General features: G+C 43.8%; 1 protein-coding gene across 16 annotated transcripts in view; it reads left to right on the top strand.

Annotated features, from left to right (window-relative positions):
- Window positions 1–10,806, top strand: part of LCA5L (lebercilin LCA5 like) — a 47,367-nt gene extending 36,561 nt beyond the window's left edge. For 9 of the 16 annotated variants that reach the window (XM_064380156.1, XM_012445257.3, XM_064380153.1 and 6 more), the window contains 4 exons: window positions 3,958–4,042; window positions 6,254–6,375; window positions 6,550–6,667; window positions 9,853–10,806. In XM_064380156.1, the coding sequence (XP_064236226.1) occupies window positions 3,958–4,042; window positions 6,254–6,375; window positions 6,550–6,667; window positions 9,853–10,577 (1,050 nt within the window). In that variant the 3' untranslated portion in view covers window positions 10,578–10,806. Of the gene's footprint in view, window positions 1–3,296; window positions 3,510–3,957; window positions 4,043–4,175; window positions 4,269–5,176; window positions 6,117–6,253; window positions 6,376–6,549; window positions 6,668–9,852 lie in introns of those variants that run through there. The other 7 variants (XR_010343941.1, XM_064380158.1, XM_064380162.1 and 4 more) reach the window with 7 other exon arrangements.
- The last annotated feature ends 5,611 nt before the right edge of the window (window positions 10,807–16,417 follow it).

The raw sequence follows: 16,417 nt of genomic DNA, 5'->3' as shown, positions 1-16,417 counted from the left end.
AAGGGGAGAAGGAATAGAAGCTTCCAGGATGTTTTCAAATCCTGACCGCTCAGTTACTGTGCTGCAGCACCAATCACTCCACAATTCAACTGACTTCAGAATGGCGATATTAATATTTCTTTTGTTTCTATTTTTGCCTTTAGTTTTTTTTTTTTTTTTCTTTTGAGACAGTCTCCCTCTGTCTCCCAGACTGGAGTGCGGTGGCATGATCACAGCTCACTGCAACCTCCGCCTTCCCGGGTTCAAGTGATTCTCGTGCCTCAGCCTCCCCAGTAACTGGGATTAAGGTGTTCACCACCACGCCCAGCGAATTTTTGTATTTTTATTAGAGATGGGGTTTCGCCATGTTGGCCAGTCTGGTCTCAAATCCCTGGGCTCAAGTGATCTGCCCACCTTGGCCTTCCAAAGCACTGGGATTACAGGCATGAGCCACCATGCCCGGCCAGCAACATTAATTTTGTTCACGAATCTACGATTTGGGCAGAGCTTGAATAGGGATAGCTCATCTCTTCCCATCTTGATATCAGCTAGAGTGGTTCAAAGGCTGGAGGCTAGAATGATCTGAAGTCTCACTCATATGTCTGCAGTTGGTAACAGCTGACAGCTGAGATCTTAGCTAGGTTGTTGGCTGGGACCTTACACACAACCCCATATCTTGGTGTCTGGATTTGAGGGGAAAATGAGAAGAGAAAGCCACAGAGAGAGGAGAGAGCCAGAGAGAGAGAGAGGAGAGAACCAGGCAGATGCAATATTGCCTTTTGTGACCTAGCCTTGGCAGTCACACAGCATCACTTCTGCCTCACTGCATTTGTCAGGGCGGTCCTAGGTGGTTCAAGCAGTGAACGCCACCTCTTGGGGAGGTGTCACAAGGTTCTTGAAGAGCATATGGTACTGAAATCTTGTGGCAATTTTAGAAAAATACAGCCAGCCACATTAAGTGATCATTTGAGCTTGGGAGAGTCTGGTCCCAAAAGTCAAAAGTTCTGTTTCTGTACCTTGAAACTCATTTTCAAGTCATCCCGAGGTCTAGACCCACTTCTGGAGTATGAGCCGAAGCAGGAAGAGGGATGTCGGCCTTCCATAGCTCCCACATGAGATACTGCATCTCATCTTATACCCAGGCTATCGTCGCGCTCCTGCATAAGACATTGCTTTCTATCTCGTTTTTGGAAGCCATCAATGCTGACTTTAATATGATTCCACACCGTCAGCCAACTTCCCACTTAACTCTGACTTGATAGCCTTCGTGCTTGCGGGTAGGCTGAGTATTCCACGAGCATTCCATGAACATTCCTAGCCACAGATGATCTTCTCATTTCCCTTGACTGATTGAACTCAACCGCACAGGTATCCTAGGTTGTGTTCCAGACCTGCTGTGTTAGACTTCTGGCCCAGCTCTGTCATGAGGCCCAACCTGAAGCTCTGCTCCAAGCCTCGAGGAGGACAGTCCTCCACGCTGCTTCCTTTTGACCCCCGCCACCCCTGTGGCGGCCTCCTGTTCTGGCTCTGCCTCCTCCCTGCTCTCTGTTGCCGACCTCAACTGTCCAAACCAAATCAAAAGAATTCAATTTTTCAGGCAATCAAAATCTGTCCCTGTAAATATGAAAATGTTTCTTAACCAGTGTGAATGAAAAATCATTCTAAAATGTTTTACACAATATCCTTCATCTTAAACTTATTATCCAGAATATACTTGATCAACTCTTCATGGTGGTGAACTGTCAGCATTTATTGTTCTTTTGGCTAAGTGTTACCACAATAAAAGAAAAGAGAGATGAACCGTTAACATTTTTGCCTCTAGAAACTTAAATTCTAGAGAAGATTAATATTCTCATGTTTTATCCATTTGTGTACCTCTGATAAAAAACTAATTTTATGGTTCAAATGAGTAGAAAACCTGCACTGTACAATTCAGGTACAAACGTATGTAATGTTCTTTATCTTCTATAACTGAGCCATGCTTCCTTATTAGCCCCATTCACACAAATTAGGGATGAGGACAGCAGTGGACGAGGAGAAATGGATAAAAGCTCGTCTCAGTCTCTTCTAACTGAAAACATTACTATGCTAAGTTGTCTCTTACACTTGCAGACTTTTTCCTCATCCCTGTTGTCCGTCTCAGTGGAGATGGCATCCTGGGCATGAGAGAAAACGTGTGTATTCTTGGCGGAGGGAAAAAGAGGCCTCTGGTCTGTGTTCTGCCCTCTGGCCCCTCTCTAGACTGGTTCTCTTTACAAGTGATTGGTCTTAAATTCCCAGGACCCTGTCTGATGTGCACTGAATGTGGCTGCTGAAACTCACGGCCTCTTCTCAGTCTGGTCAAACAACTCCTGTGATCTTCTCTTGCCATTGATGCAGATGCTCTGAGAGCATCTTCATCTGATCCCTGGCTAGATTCTCTGTCACAAAGCCTGTGCTGTGGGAGCATGTGGACCCCTAAGGACTCCAGAGCAGGTGCAGCTCCCACCACAGGTCCCACTGGTTGCAAGGGTAAGGGAAGCACAGTCAGTCTCTGGCCTACACAGGGTATTTAGCCCTTTCTAACTTACCACTTGGGCAATACCATGTTACTTTAGCTCCATGATGAGTAGAGGCGGTTAGGTTGGAGGGGGCGCTTTTTAAGGGGCTTGCAATTTTCTTGAACCACACCAAGGCCTTTTGCAGAGACTTTCCCAAACTTCAGAGATGTTTCTCACCCTCTGAATATCCCTTAGCCCATAGATTTGACCTTAAGGGGCACAAGGAGACCAGAACTCACTTTCTCTCTGTCTCTCTCTCTGTCTGTGTGTGTGTGTGTGCTACGCACCTGTGTGTGTGTACACATGCATGTCTGTCACACTCTGACATTCCTGGGTTCCTTCCTCCTTCCTTCATATATGCCCACCTCTCTTAACTATAATTGTTACTACAATTCAGTGGTCTCGAGTTCAAAGCCTTTCTTTCCTCCTGGTATACATACAAGAAGGAGCATTTGGTATTTAATAAAAACCATTTTTTGTTCCTTAACAAGTTAAGGTTTCAAAATGTCCATTTTGCCAAGACTCAAAAAAGTCAATATTGAAATTTAAAACTGAACAATGATACCCTTGTTCTAGGCCTTCCCCCCGCTGCCCTTGTCTAGATGTAGCCCTGTCTCATAAAACTTTCTATTAGACGGCAGAAATGTTCACCTGTGCTGTCCAGCACTGCAGTCACTAGTCACACGCAGCTGGTGACTGCTTACTGGAAATAGTGTGTCTGACACAAATAGTGTGGCTGACAACCTAAATTTTAATTTGTTTTTTCTTTTTTTCAAGACAGACTTTTGCTCTTACACCCAGGGGAGTAAAGTGGCGCAATCTCCACTCACCGCAACCTCCGCCCCTGGGTTCCAGCAATTCTCCTGCCTCTGCCTCTCAAGTAGCTGGGATTACAGGCACATCGCCACCATGCCTGGCTAATTTTTGTATTTTTAGTTGAGATGAGGTTTCACATTGTTGGCCAGGCTGGTCTCGAACTCCGGACCTCAGGTGATTCACCCCCGCCCCCTCAGCCTCCCAAAGTGCTGGGATTACACACATGAGCCACCGCCCTTTTTTAATTTTATTTTCGGCCCTAAATTTTAATTTTATTTTCATTTAGATGAAATCACAACATATAGCTAGTGGCTACTGTAGTGCACAGTGGAGAACATTTCCTAAACTTCAGGGACAGGCCCACAGGACAGAGGGAAAGCAGTGGACAAGCTTACCTGCAAGGCTCTTCAAAAATGCTGTCCCAGTCACAATAATGTGTCACTTTGTTTAAAAAGCTAGTACTTTTTGATGTCAGGAATGGTATATGATGAGATGGCCTATTTCTGTTTCTTGTAGAATCTATAGATATTATTCAAAGGATACTGAACTCATTTAAATTGCTTTTAAAAGAAATCAAAGTTGACAAAAGCAAACAAAAAAATTGTATTGTGGTTTTCTTTAGGAAAAGGATCGTGAACTTGAAATTAAAAACATCTATAGTCATCGAATACTTAAAAATTTACATGACACCGAGGACTATCCAAAAGGTATATTTTAATTACTTTTGCTCAAAATCTATTTTTAAGTAACTAGTCAGATTTTCCTAATTTATATAACCAAAATAATGGATATTTTAAAAAATCACTTCAGTAGGCATTAAAATACATTTTGTGATTCTAGAAGAATAATGAAACTGATACGGTGAGATCGCTAGAAAAGAATAGAAATTCTGCTGCTTCTCTGAGAAAACACCTCATGGCAGATGACGCAAGTGCAGGGTGGGGGGCGGGGAGGGGACGTGGGCTGGGGGCCCTGAAATGGGGAACCACGGCTTCCATGGAGCTTTCGGCAGTGGCATCTGGGCCAGGGTCACAGAGCTCGCAGAGGCAAGGCCGAGGATGAGTGAACACCCGTCACCAAGCTGGGCCGCCTGGTCAAGGACATGAAGATCAAGTCCCTGCAGGAGATTTATCTCTTCCTGCCCATCAAGGAATCTGATCACTTTTTCCTGGGGGCCTCTCTCAAGGACGAGGTTTTGAAGATTATGCTTGTGCAGAAGCAGACCCGAGTCGGCCAGCACACCAGGTTCAAGGCGTTTGTTGCCACTGGGGAGTACACAATGGCCATGTCTGTCTGGGTGTTAAGTGCTTCATGGAGGTGGTCACTGCCATCCGTGGGCCATCATCCTGGCCAAGCTCTCCATTGTCTGCGTGTGCAGAGGCTACGGCGGAACGAGATCGGCAAGCCCCACACCGCCCCTTGCAGATCTGTGCTGGTGCACCTCATCCCCATACCCAGGGACACTGGCATCGTCTCGGCGCCTGTGCCCAAGAAGCTGTTCATGATTGCTGGTATCAATGACTGCTACACCTCAGCCTGGGGGGGCGCTGCCATCCTGGGCAACTTCGCCAAGGCCACCCTTAATGCCATCTCTAAGACCTACAGCTGCCTGACCCCCGACCTCTGGAAGGAGACTGTATTCACTAAGTTTCCCTATCAAGAATTCACTGACCACCTCATCGGTGTGCACCAGAGTCTATGTGCAGAGGACCCAGGCTCCAGCTGTGGTTACAATGTAGTGTTTTTATACAAGAAAAATAAAGCGAATTAAGCCTGAAAAAAAAAAGAAATACTTTCCTGTTCTCCCATCTCCAGCACAGCCCTTTATGTCCTTTCTTCAGGTGGAGCAAGAGGATAACTTCAACTCTAAGCAAAATGTCTGCCGAAAATTGAACTTTCTAAGTATATCTGTTAGCCAATATACGGCTTTTTAAAATGAACTTTATTGGGGTATACTTCACCTCAATAAAATGCATCCATTTTAAGTATACATGCAGCTCAGCGGGTTTTGACAGATGCTTGTGCCCACAGAGCCACCACCCCAATCACGATACTGAACGTTTCCACCTCCCCAAGATGCTCCCTCGTGGCCCTGCTCTCAGCAGTCCCCTGCCTCACCTGAGGCCACCACTGACTTTGCCGTGGTCACAATAGCTTAGTTTGTCAATCTAGAATTTCATGGAAGTGGAATCACACAGCATGAACTCTTTTGTATCTGGCTGCTTTTGTTCAGCATAGTGCTTTTGAGATTCGTCTGTACTGATGCCACTATCACTAGTTCACACCTCTCATGGGTAGAGTCTTGTTTCCTTCAAGACCGTGTGCACTTCTTTTCCCCCAAGAACTCCCAGTAGCAGATGCTACTCAGAAGTACCATAGGCATACTCACCTCTGTGTTGTTAGAAAAAGTAACTACATATTTACTTTCAAATGCAACAACCTCTAATTTCCTTGCCTGCCTTTGTTTCTGGTTTATAATCTAGAATAGCAGCCACCAGAGACGATGAATCAACCAAGGGGTTGTTGAAATGATATAATTTCCTTCACTTTTCAGGGAGAGTGCAGTCTAGATTGAGTGGTCATGCGCCTCAGCATGGACAGTCTCACCACTGACAGTCAAGAGCTCTGCCACAGGATAGCTCAGTGGCCTGGCCTCTCACAGTTACACGTCTACAGTGTTGAATCCCTTCTGCAGAGGACAGCTACTTTGCACTCTAACACTGTGCAGCCCAAAGTAACAAAACAAGGGTCCTGGAGGGAAAAACAGGAAACTAGCGAATGCTAGGTATATACTGAATATTTAGAAACTACTTAGTATATTTTATTATTACATTGCATAAATATTATTTTATGCTTAAAATCAATATTGCGTCCAAACGTAAAATATGTTTCTTACACATAATCTACCTGTTCTATAGAACAAAATCAGTCCAAGCAGACTTCAACAAAATCAGTCCAAGCAGACAGAAAAAGTTTGCCATTCACAAGTATGAGACACCAGGCAACCCAAAAATCAGATGTTCCACCTTTAACAACTAAGGTACAGTAAATTTGGAATCTTGCAGTGTCTAATTAAATATGCCTTAACAAAAATAAATTAGGCTACAGTCACTGGTTCTATGTGAAAAGTATTTGTAAGTCCTTAGAATAGAATGCAACTTAAAGTTATCTAGACACCCCCAAAATGTGTTTGTGCTGCTTTTCTAAATTATAGGGTAAAAAGGCAACAGGAAACATTGATCACAAAGAAAAATCAACTGAAATAAATCGTGAAATTCCTCACTGTGTCAATAAACTACCAAAGCAAGAGGATTCTAAGAGAAAATATGAAGGTAATTTTAACAACTTTTTGAAGTCTATCTTATTTGATTTTTTTTTAATTGTGAATTAGTATATATATATATAAAGCACACATAAAACAGCTGGGCATGGTGGCTCAGGCCTGTAATCCCAGCACTTTGGGAGGCCGAGGCGGGCAGATCACCTGAGGTCAGGAGTTTGAGACCAACCTGGCCAACATGGTAAAACCCTGTCTCTACCAAAAATGGAAAAATTAACTGGTCATGGTGACAGGCACCTGTAATCCCAGCTACTGAGGAGGCTGAGGCAGGAGAATCGCTTGGAGCTGGGAGGCGGAGATTGCAATGAGCCAAGATCGTCCCACTGCACTCCAACCTGGGCAATAGAGACTCCATCTGAAAAAAAAAAAATTAATAAAACAGTTTCCAGAATTATAATAAAAGGAACACCTGTGTACCCAGTACCCTGCTTAAGAAACAGTGCATGAGTGCTCCTTGGAACACCCGTGGGCCCTTCACAGTCATATTCCCTTGCCCTGCCCACCAGAAACAACCACCATCTTGGGTTTTATGCCAGTCATTCCCTTGCTTTTCCTCACGGGTCCCTGTCTTCATATGTGTCTGTATTTGTCTGCTTGGGCTGCCATAAGAAGAAAATACCACAGACTGCTGGCTTAAACAACATTGATGTATTTTTTCATGGTTCTAGAGGCTGGGAAGTCCAAGATCAAGGTTCTAGCCATTTGGCTTCTGGTTAAGTCTCCCTTCCTGGCTTTAGATGGCCTCCTTCTCACTCTATCTTCATGTGGCCTTTCCACATGAAATGCTTGCATGAGGAAGGGTCAGTTGAGAGCACCAGTGCTCTGGTGTTTCTTTGTTTCAACATATGACATTTTGGAGGGAGGAATACAAACATCCATTTCATAACAATATCCCTACATAATATATTCAGCTTTGAAAAACTGAATAGCAAAGTATTCAAATCCAGCTGAGCAAAGGGCAATATTGCCACTTTTGAATACAGACTTCCAGGAAAAGGACTCCAGCTTCAGCTCCCCTAAATGTACAAGGGCCCAATCAGTGGGTGAAGTCATGAATTCTCCTGGGACATAGAAAAGCCATCAGATCCATGGCATCTGGCAGGACTCTTTTGTGCAGGCCCAAGAGAGCTAAGGCCAAGGGAATGGGCTGCACAGAATTTCCTGTTCTAAGGTCACCAAACTTACCTCCAGCTCTTGGGAGTCGGTGGAAACAAACTGCTTCCGTGGGGTACAAGGAGAGTCCTGAGCTGGCCCAGGCTGCAGGGCACAATAGAGAGTACAACACTTGGTCAGCCATGGGCAAGGCAGGCCAAGGCCCGGGCTCACCTGGTGTTTGCTACCTGGAGGTCCGTGGAGCCACCATCCTGGGATCGCCCTTCATCATTTCCTGTAGATTCCTGTCACTCCTTTTCTCTACTAGATCTTCTCTTTCCTAAGCCAGGTCCTCCTCTTTCTTGGTAAATTCCATCATGTCTTAAAGAGCACAACCTTCACTAGCTTCTTGTAAATGGGTGCATGTGAGGTAAATTTGTATACCTCTCATCTGGAAGTCTCATTATTCCACCTTTATACTTCATTAATAATTGCCTAGATAGGAAATAAGTTGTGGGTAATTTTCCTTTGGAATTTCAAAGATATGGCTCATTGCTTTCATGTTACATTACCGCTCACAGGAGATCTGGGTGCAGCCCCACAAGGGTGGGCAAGAGCAACTTCTGAGGAAAGAACATGCATGATGAATGAATCCCAGAGTTCACTCAGGGCTGCAAATCAGATGTGTTCCCTTAGGCAGCAGGGAGAGCTCTTGTTGAACACGTTGGGCATTCAGTAGAGGCCCAAGAAGGGCCACACCTTAGTTGTGAGGGCAAACTACTGTGTTTAAATAACACAACAGCTTGACAGAACTGACCAGTAAAGCCACTTTCTCTGTTGCAGTTTGGTGGAACTGATCATCAGTTGCAACTATGCTGTGGTCACTGGTGTGTTTTAAGTTTCCCGCTTATGTTTCAGTCCATTGTCCATTGTCCTAATTCATATTGTCCTAGAAAGTCTGTCCATTCGTTTGACAAATATTTCTTGAGCATACACTATGTGTCAGACACTGTTCAAGGCATTAGGGATATAGCAGCAAGCAGATGCAAAATACCCTGCCCTCATGTGCTTATATTCTAGTGTGGGAACATCTTTCCCCATCAGTTCACATGTATCCAGATCGTTGTCTATAATGATCTAGAATTTCACAGACTGCACATGCCGTACCTTACTTACTCATTATTTCTTTGGCGGATGTTTAGGTTTTATTGTTACTAAATTATGCTGCAGTAAACATCAACACTTACCTTTGTCTATTTTTTGTAGGTTCATTCTGAGAAGCGAGTTGTTGGGTCTGAGTATATTCACTTAAAATGTTGATTGATACTGCCAAATTCCCATCCAGAAATGCTGTGCCAGTAACACACCCACCAGTGGGGATCAAACATTCCAATTTCCCCATCTTTTCACTAGCTCTAGAAATTATTTGCCAAATGAATGGATGAAAAATGTCCTCATTGTGTTGTGTTTTGTTTTGAAACAGCTCTGCTTTGTTGCCCAAGCTGGAGCGCAGTGGCACAATCACAGCTCACTGCAGTGTTATCCTCCTGGGCTCAAGTGATCCTCCCACCCTAGCCTTCTGAGTAGCCAGGACTACAGGCAGGCACCACCATGCCCGGCTAATTTATTTTTATTTTTTTGTAAACTCGGGATTTTGCTGTGTTGCCCAAGCTGGTCTCAAACTCTTGGACTCAAGAAGTCCTTCTGCCTCAGCCTCCCAAAGTGCTGGAATTACAGGTATGAGTCACTGCACCTGGCCTTCATTGGTTTAATGGCACTACATCCAGTTAGGGATATTGAACATCTATTAATAACCTTGTTGGCAAATTTTATTTTTTCTTCTATGGATGTCATTTTTATTTTGGTTTCATAATTCCCATTTGCTTGCAAAGTTCTAAGAAACTATAACATATTTGTTAATAGCACCTTTCTCTGTAACCTATTGTCTGTGCTTCTATTTTCTTACCTTTTCTGTCATTTCAGTGTGCTTGTGAGGAGGTGCAAATAAGTGTACTAAATATGCCATCTTGAAATAGAGATCCATTAATTTTAAACAGCACTAAATTGCCTATTTTTCTAATACAGATTTATTAAAGAAAGATAAACATTTGGAAGTACAAGTACTACTGGAGAATTTTGGAAGACAAAAAGACAAAAAAGAAGACCAAGAAAAAAACATTTCAGGGAAAGAAGAGCAAGAACTACCACCAAAAATAATTGAAGTTATTCATCCTGAAAGAGAAACCGATCAAGATGATCTAGTAAGAGAAAAGTTTAAAAGAAGCATGCAGAGAAATGACATGGATGACACACCTGGCAAATGCACTGCTCCCTACACAAAAGGCCCCCTCAGACAAAGAAGGCATTACTCATTCACAGAAGCAACTGAAAACCTGCATCATGGGCTTCCTGCTTCGGGTGGGCCAGCCAATGCCGGCAGCGCGAGGTGCAGTCATAGTACAAGCAAGCTTCTCAGTAACAGAGAGGAAAGGGAGCTAGAGCATTCTGACAGTGGGTATGAGCCCTCATTTGGTAAGTCTTCCAGAATAAAAGTGAAAGATACCACTTTCAGAGATAAGAAAAGCAGTCTCATGGAAGAACTCTTTGGATCAGGCTACGTCTTGAAAACTGATCAGTCAGGTTCTGGTGTTACAAAAGGCTCAGAGGAGCCTTTGCAAAGTAAGGAGTTGCATCACCTGCCTCCCAGTCAGGCCTCCGCCAGCAATGCATTTGGAGACTCTAAAGTAACTGTGGTAAATTCTATTAAGCCATTGTCACCTACAGAAGGAAAAGGGAAAAGAATTATTTAAATATAATCAATATCCTATTGCATTCTGATTTGATATAATGCTGTTTATGTGCCTTGCATCTTATTTTTGAAATGTGTGAGAGAGGGAGTGTATGTGTGTGTGTCTTTAAGTACTTACATTGACTTTCAATAATTAAATTTTTGTTTTATTGCTAATCTAGTAAAACCATTTTATATTAGGCAATAATAACACTTTAAATACAAATTTACATCTTTACAACTGAAACATCCATTATCTTCTGGAAGACTGGTTTATTATATGGCTTTAGTATTCTGTGGGACTCCATAGCTAGTAACTATAAGGTAGCCAAGCCAAGACATATGCATATCATACACAACAAAATTTATCAGCAATAGAGTTGAGTTGTAACTGAAAAACATGGAAGCAGGCCAGGTGCAGTGGTTCATGCCTGTAATCCCAGCATTTTGGGAGGCCAAGGCCGGGAGATCATTTGAATCCAGGAGTTCAAGACCAGCCTGGGCAATATGGTGCAACACCATCTCTACAAAAATTACGAGAATTACAGGTGCAGTGGTGTGTGCCTGTAGTCCCAGCTACTTGGGAGGCTGAAGTGAATCACTTGAGCCCAGGTTAAGGCTTCAGTGAGACGTGATCATGCCACTGCGCTCCAGCTTGTGCAATCGGAGTGAGACCCTGTCTCAAAAAACAAAAACAAAACATGGCAGCAGCTTTGAAAGGGAACAATATGATCAAAAGACTTTTTATTTAAAAAAAAAAAAATAGGCTGGGTGCAGTGGCTCACGCCTGTAATCCCAGCACTTTGGGAGGCCAAGGTAGGTGGATCATCTGAGGTCAGGAGTTCAAGACCAGCATGGCCAACATGGTGAAACCCCGTCTCTACTAAAAATACAAAAAATTAGCCAGGTATGGTGGTTCACAGCTACTCGGGAGGCTGAGGCAGGAGAATCACTGGAACCTGAAAGGCAGAGACTGCAGTGAGCCAAGATCACACCACCACCCTAGAACCTAGCACCAAATATATATATATATATAGTAATTACCAAGCTTAGTTTTATGAAAAATTTTTTTCTTTTTTTTTTTTGAGACATAGTCTCACTCTGTCACCCAGACTGGAGTGCAGTGATAACAATCTTGGCTCACTGCAACCTCCACCCCCCACCAAGTTTCAAGCGATTCTCATGTCTCAGCCTCCTCTGAGTGGGATTACAGGTGTGCACCACCACACCCAGCTAAGTTTTGTATTTTTAGTAGAGACTAAAAATGGTTTTGCCATGTTGGCCAGACTGGTCTTGGACACCTGACCAGGTGATCCCGCCCACCTCAGCCTCCCAAAGTGCTGAAATTTACAGGCGTGAGCCACCACACCCAGCCATGAAAATCATTTTTGAGTTTCTTTTTCAGCTCAGCGGGGTATCCAATGTCCTGCCTTTGTAGGTGTTGCTTTCCTTGTGTACACCTGAGATCCAGTATCATTTATTGAGATTTGTTGCATACCTGTACGTTGACCATTTTTCTGTTAATCTTGTTCTAAAAGACATAATTTATTCAAGCTAGCTGCTCAGTCCTAATATATTTACTAACTTAGGATATTTTAAATTAGGACTATAAAAAGGAGGCTATACTCCCAGCCTCGTTTTATTTGGCTTGCCTTCATTTAGTTATAAGGGCAACTTGGTTATAATTTAGACCATACTATTTCCAATGATGTTTATGGGTTGGTGTGTAATAGTAACACATTTTTAAAAATTAAGAATAGTAAATAAACTTTCAAAAGGGCGTAAAAGTCATTGTATTGATGGGAAAACAACTGTATTTAAAACCAAAGTTGGGTCAGACATGGTGACTCACACCTGTAATCCCAGCACTTTGGGAGGCTGAGGCAGGCAGATCACTTGAAGCCAGGAGTTCAAGACCAGCCTGGCCAACATGGTGAAACCCCATCTCTACTAAAAATACAAAAATTAAGGCTGGGCGTGGTGGCTCACGCCTGTAATTCCAGCACTTTAGGAAGCTGAGGCAGGTGGATCACAACATGGTGAAACTCTACTGAAAAATAAAAATTAGCCAACGTGGTGGTGGGCATCTGTAGTCTCAGCTACTCGGGAGGCTGAGGCAGAACAATCACTTGAACCCAGGAGTCGGAGGTTGCAGTAAGCCAGGATCACACCACTGCACTCCAGCCTGGGTGACAGAGCAAGATTCTGTCTCAAAAACAAAAAAAATTAGTTGGGTGTGGTGGCACATGCTTGTAATCCCAGCTACTTGGGAGGATGAGGCAGGAGAATTGCTTGAACCTGGAAGGTGGAGGTTGCAGTAAGCCAGGATCGTGCCGCTGCACTCCAGTCTGGGCCACAGAGTGAGACCTTGTCTCAAAAAAATATAAAAAGTAAATAAAACCAAAGGTAAGTATTGCAATTGGCATATGCTTTGATCTTTCATGAAAACCAAGGTGGACTGAGATAGAAAAGAAGAGGACAGAAGGGGTGAGGGAGGGAGTTAGAGTTCTCATAGGCTCATAAGGGGAAATATGCAAATAGTGAGATGACATAGTGGCCTGAATTCTGGAGAAAGTCACTAAGAGGACTCCTGGAAATGGTATGCTGAGTAACATGACAATGTCTGCTCCAGCTTCATAGCAGATAGAGGATTTTTCAAGGGATCTTTTCTTATGCCCACCCACAATGAAAGCACAAATAATATTAAATCAGAGCTATTTAGAAGTGCTTGTATAGAAAACTAATTTAATAGAAATAGAATGTAAGCCTGTTTTTTTCTAGTCATCTTAACTGTATGCATAGGAAAAGTTAGAGGGTAATAGATTAACATGCTAACTTTATCTCTGAGGTATGAGATTGGGGCCTATTTTTTATTTATTTTCAGTGTTTCCTACTTTGGCTTTCTTTTGCATGTTTTCTATAATGAACATAACTTTATGATCATGGAAACAAGATTTTAAAAAACAGATCCATTTCCTGAGCTCTGACAGAGAAGGTACTCTGACACTCTTGCTGTACCAACTATAGCAAACGTTTCTAAATCAGCCGGTCATCAGGTAAACACTGAGTACAATCAGGCACCCAAGGAAGTAAGCAAAGCTCTAAAGTAAGCTTTCTGCCGAAACTAGAGAACTGAGCATCACAGAATCCTCCTGAGGACAAAACCCAGGCAGCCCAAGTTAGGGGGTCCCTTTTCCATACAATGCTGGGACCTCCCTGGGATCTCCAGCTCAACAAACTAAAACATTAAGAACGCAGACTCTTTACAGGTGGCTCAAGCCTGTAATCCCAACACTTTGGGAGGCCAAGGCAGGCGGATCACTTGAGGCCAGGAGTCTTGCTCTGGTCAGCTTGTTGGCCAGCCTGGCCAACATGGTGAAACCATCTGTACTAAAAGTACAAAAATTAGCCAGGTATGTTGGCACATGCCTGTAATCCCAGCTACTCAGGAGGCTAAAGCAGGAGAATCGCTTGAACTCAGGAGGTGGGGGTTGCAGTGAGCCGAGATTGCGCCACTGCACTCCAGCCTGGGTGACAGAGCAAGACTCCATCTCAAATAAATAATTAAATTAATAAAATAAAAGCTAGCATGAAAGACATGCAACTCTTCCTTTCACTTGAACATTTAGGGGCCATTATTGAAATTAGGGACCAAGGCTGCCCTAATTCCAACATTTTTGTGTCTTAAAGAATAGGGATGGCCGGGCGTGGTGGCTCACACCTATAATCCCAGCACGTTGGGAGGCCGAGGCGGGTGGATCACGAGGTCAAGAGATCGAGACCATCCTGGTCAACATGGTGAAACCCCGTCTCTACTAAAAATACAAAAATTAGCTGGGCATGATGGCGTGCGCCTGTAATCCCAGCTACTCGGGAGGCTGAGGCAGGAGAATTGCTTGAATCTGGGAGGCGGAGGTTGCGGTGAGCCGAGATCACGCCATTGCACTCTAGCCTGGGTAACGAGCGAAACTCCGTCTCAAAAAAAAAAAAAAAATAGGGAGCCCTGGGGAGAGGGGGAGAGGCGGGGGAATGGCCAAGTCAGTGGAGCAGTCAGCACACACACATGTATTCATTAAATCTGCGGCCTTATACAGGTGTAGTTCTTGATGCCCCAAAACAATTACAATAGTAACATCAAATATCACTGACCACAGACCACCATATATAGATAATAATGAAAAAGTGTGAAATGTGAGAATTGCCAAAGTAATTTTTTTTAAAAAGCAGTAAATAGAGGCTGGGCGCGGTGGCTCAAGCCTGTAATCCCAGCACTTTGGGAGGCTGAGGCGGGTGGATCACGAGGTCAAGAGATCAAGACCATCCTGGTCAACATGGTGAAACCCCGTCTCTACTAATACAAAAAATTAGCTGGGCATGGTGGCGCGTGCCTATAATCCCAGCTACTCAGGAGGCTGAGGCAGGAGAATTGCCTGAACCCAGGAGGCGGAGGTTGCGGTGAGCCGAGATCGCGCCATTGCACTCCAGCCTGGGTAACGAGAGCAAAACCATCTCAAAAAAAAAGCAGTAAATAGGTACTACTTTTTTATCTTTTTAGGTATTACTTTTATAACTTTAAAACATTTATCTTAAAAGCACATATATTAATATTCATAAATGCATGGACTATCACTGGTAGTATCATAAGAAACTGGTAACAGAGGAAAACTGGGAAATTGGGTGAAAAGAGTCATAAGATGCACATTTACTGTAGCCCTTTCTCTATCGTCTGAATTCAGCACCATGTTCATCATACGTTAAATTGTAGGTTGGGCGTGGCTCACACCTGTAATCCCAGCACCTTGGGAGGCCGAGGTGGGCAGATCACCTGAGGTCAGGAGTTCAAGACCAACCTGGCCAACATGGTGAAACCCCCTCTCTACTAAAAATACAAAAATTAGCTGGGTGTGGAGGCATGCACCTGTAATCCCACTACTTAGGAGGCTGAGGTAGGAGAATCACTTAAACCCGGGAGGCAGAGGCTGCAGTGAGCCAAGATTGCACCACTGCACTCCAGCCTGGCAACAGAGTGAAACTCCGTCTCAAAAAAAATAAAAGATACTATAATGTAAAACATAAAGGACATTTACATTTCCCCCATTTAATCATCACAAACTATTCATGCATAGGGAAAGTTAATAGCTGTCAACTAGGAATTTTTTCCTCTAGCCTCAGTGAGATTTGCCAAAATTCAACAGTAACAGCTGAATGAGTGTGTCTTCAAGAGATAAGGGTCTCAGCAGGGATACTGTACACAGATGTGTGATCCAAACAACACCTCCCTGGGCACGCTCTACCTGGCCGGTGCATTGTTGACTGTCCCACCATCATTTCTGCCTGCAGCTCACTCAAATGGAAGTTAGGCACATGGCCCCTTGGTGCTACATTTCGTCTGAGGGAATAGTCCCTGTAGCTTCCGTGTGCCGCTCTCGTCTGCTCCTCAGGTTGGCTTCTCATCCTTTGTGGGCAAAATGTATCCCGGGTGGTGAAGGACACTGGAAGCTGGTGTCCAGGTCCTCCACCAGGCTGCGGCTGTGTTCCCTGCTCTCAGTCCTTTCTTAAAGCTAAGTAAACATGGTGCTGGGTAAGCCTGCAGTGCATGTGAGTTTGAATAAGTGGAACCCAAAAGCCGCTCTGGTGGTCTTCGGTATGACAAAAAACTAAAGCACCACAGCACTTTGTCTTTTCACAGTCCAATCAGCTAAAATAATGACAAGCTACTTATTAGATTAGGGAAAAGAATACAAATATGAACCTGCAAAAACTCGTGACAGAATTCAGCTCTACTGTGATATGGTTACTCAGTTAACAGCCACTTGTCAGTTGCGGATGGCTCACAGCAAACAGTGGCTGTAAGGCAGGAAG

Source organism: Aotus nancymaae, unplaced genomic scaffold (assembly GCF_030222135.1).
Source record: "Aotus nancymaae isolate 86718 unplaced genomic scaffold, 86718_ANA_hifiasm-v0.15.2.pri h1tg000022l_1, whole genome shotgun sequence".
Taxonomy (NCBI): domain Eukaryota; kingdom Metazoa; phylum Chordata; class Mammalia; order Primates; family Aotidae; genus Aotus; species Aotus nancymaae.
This window is presented reverse-complemented; position numbering and strand designations above follow the sequence as displayed.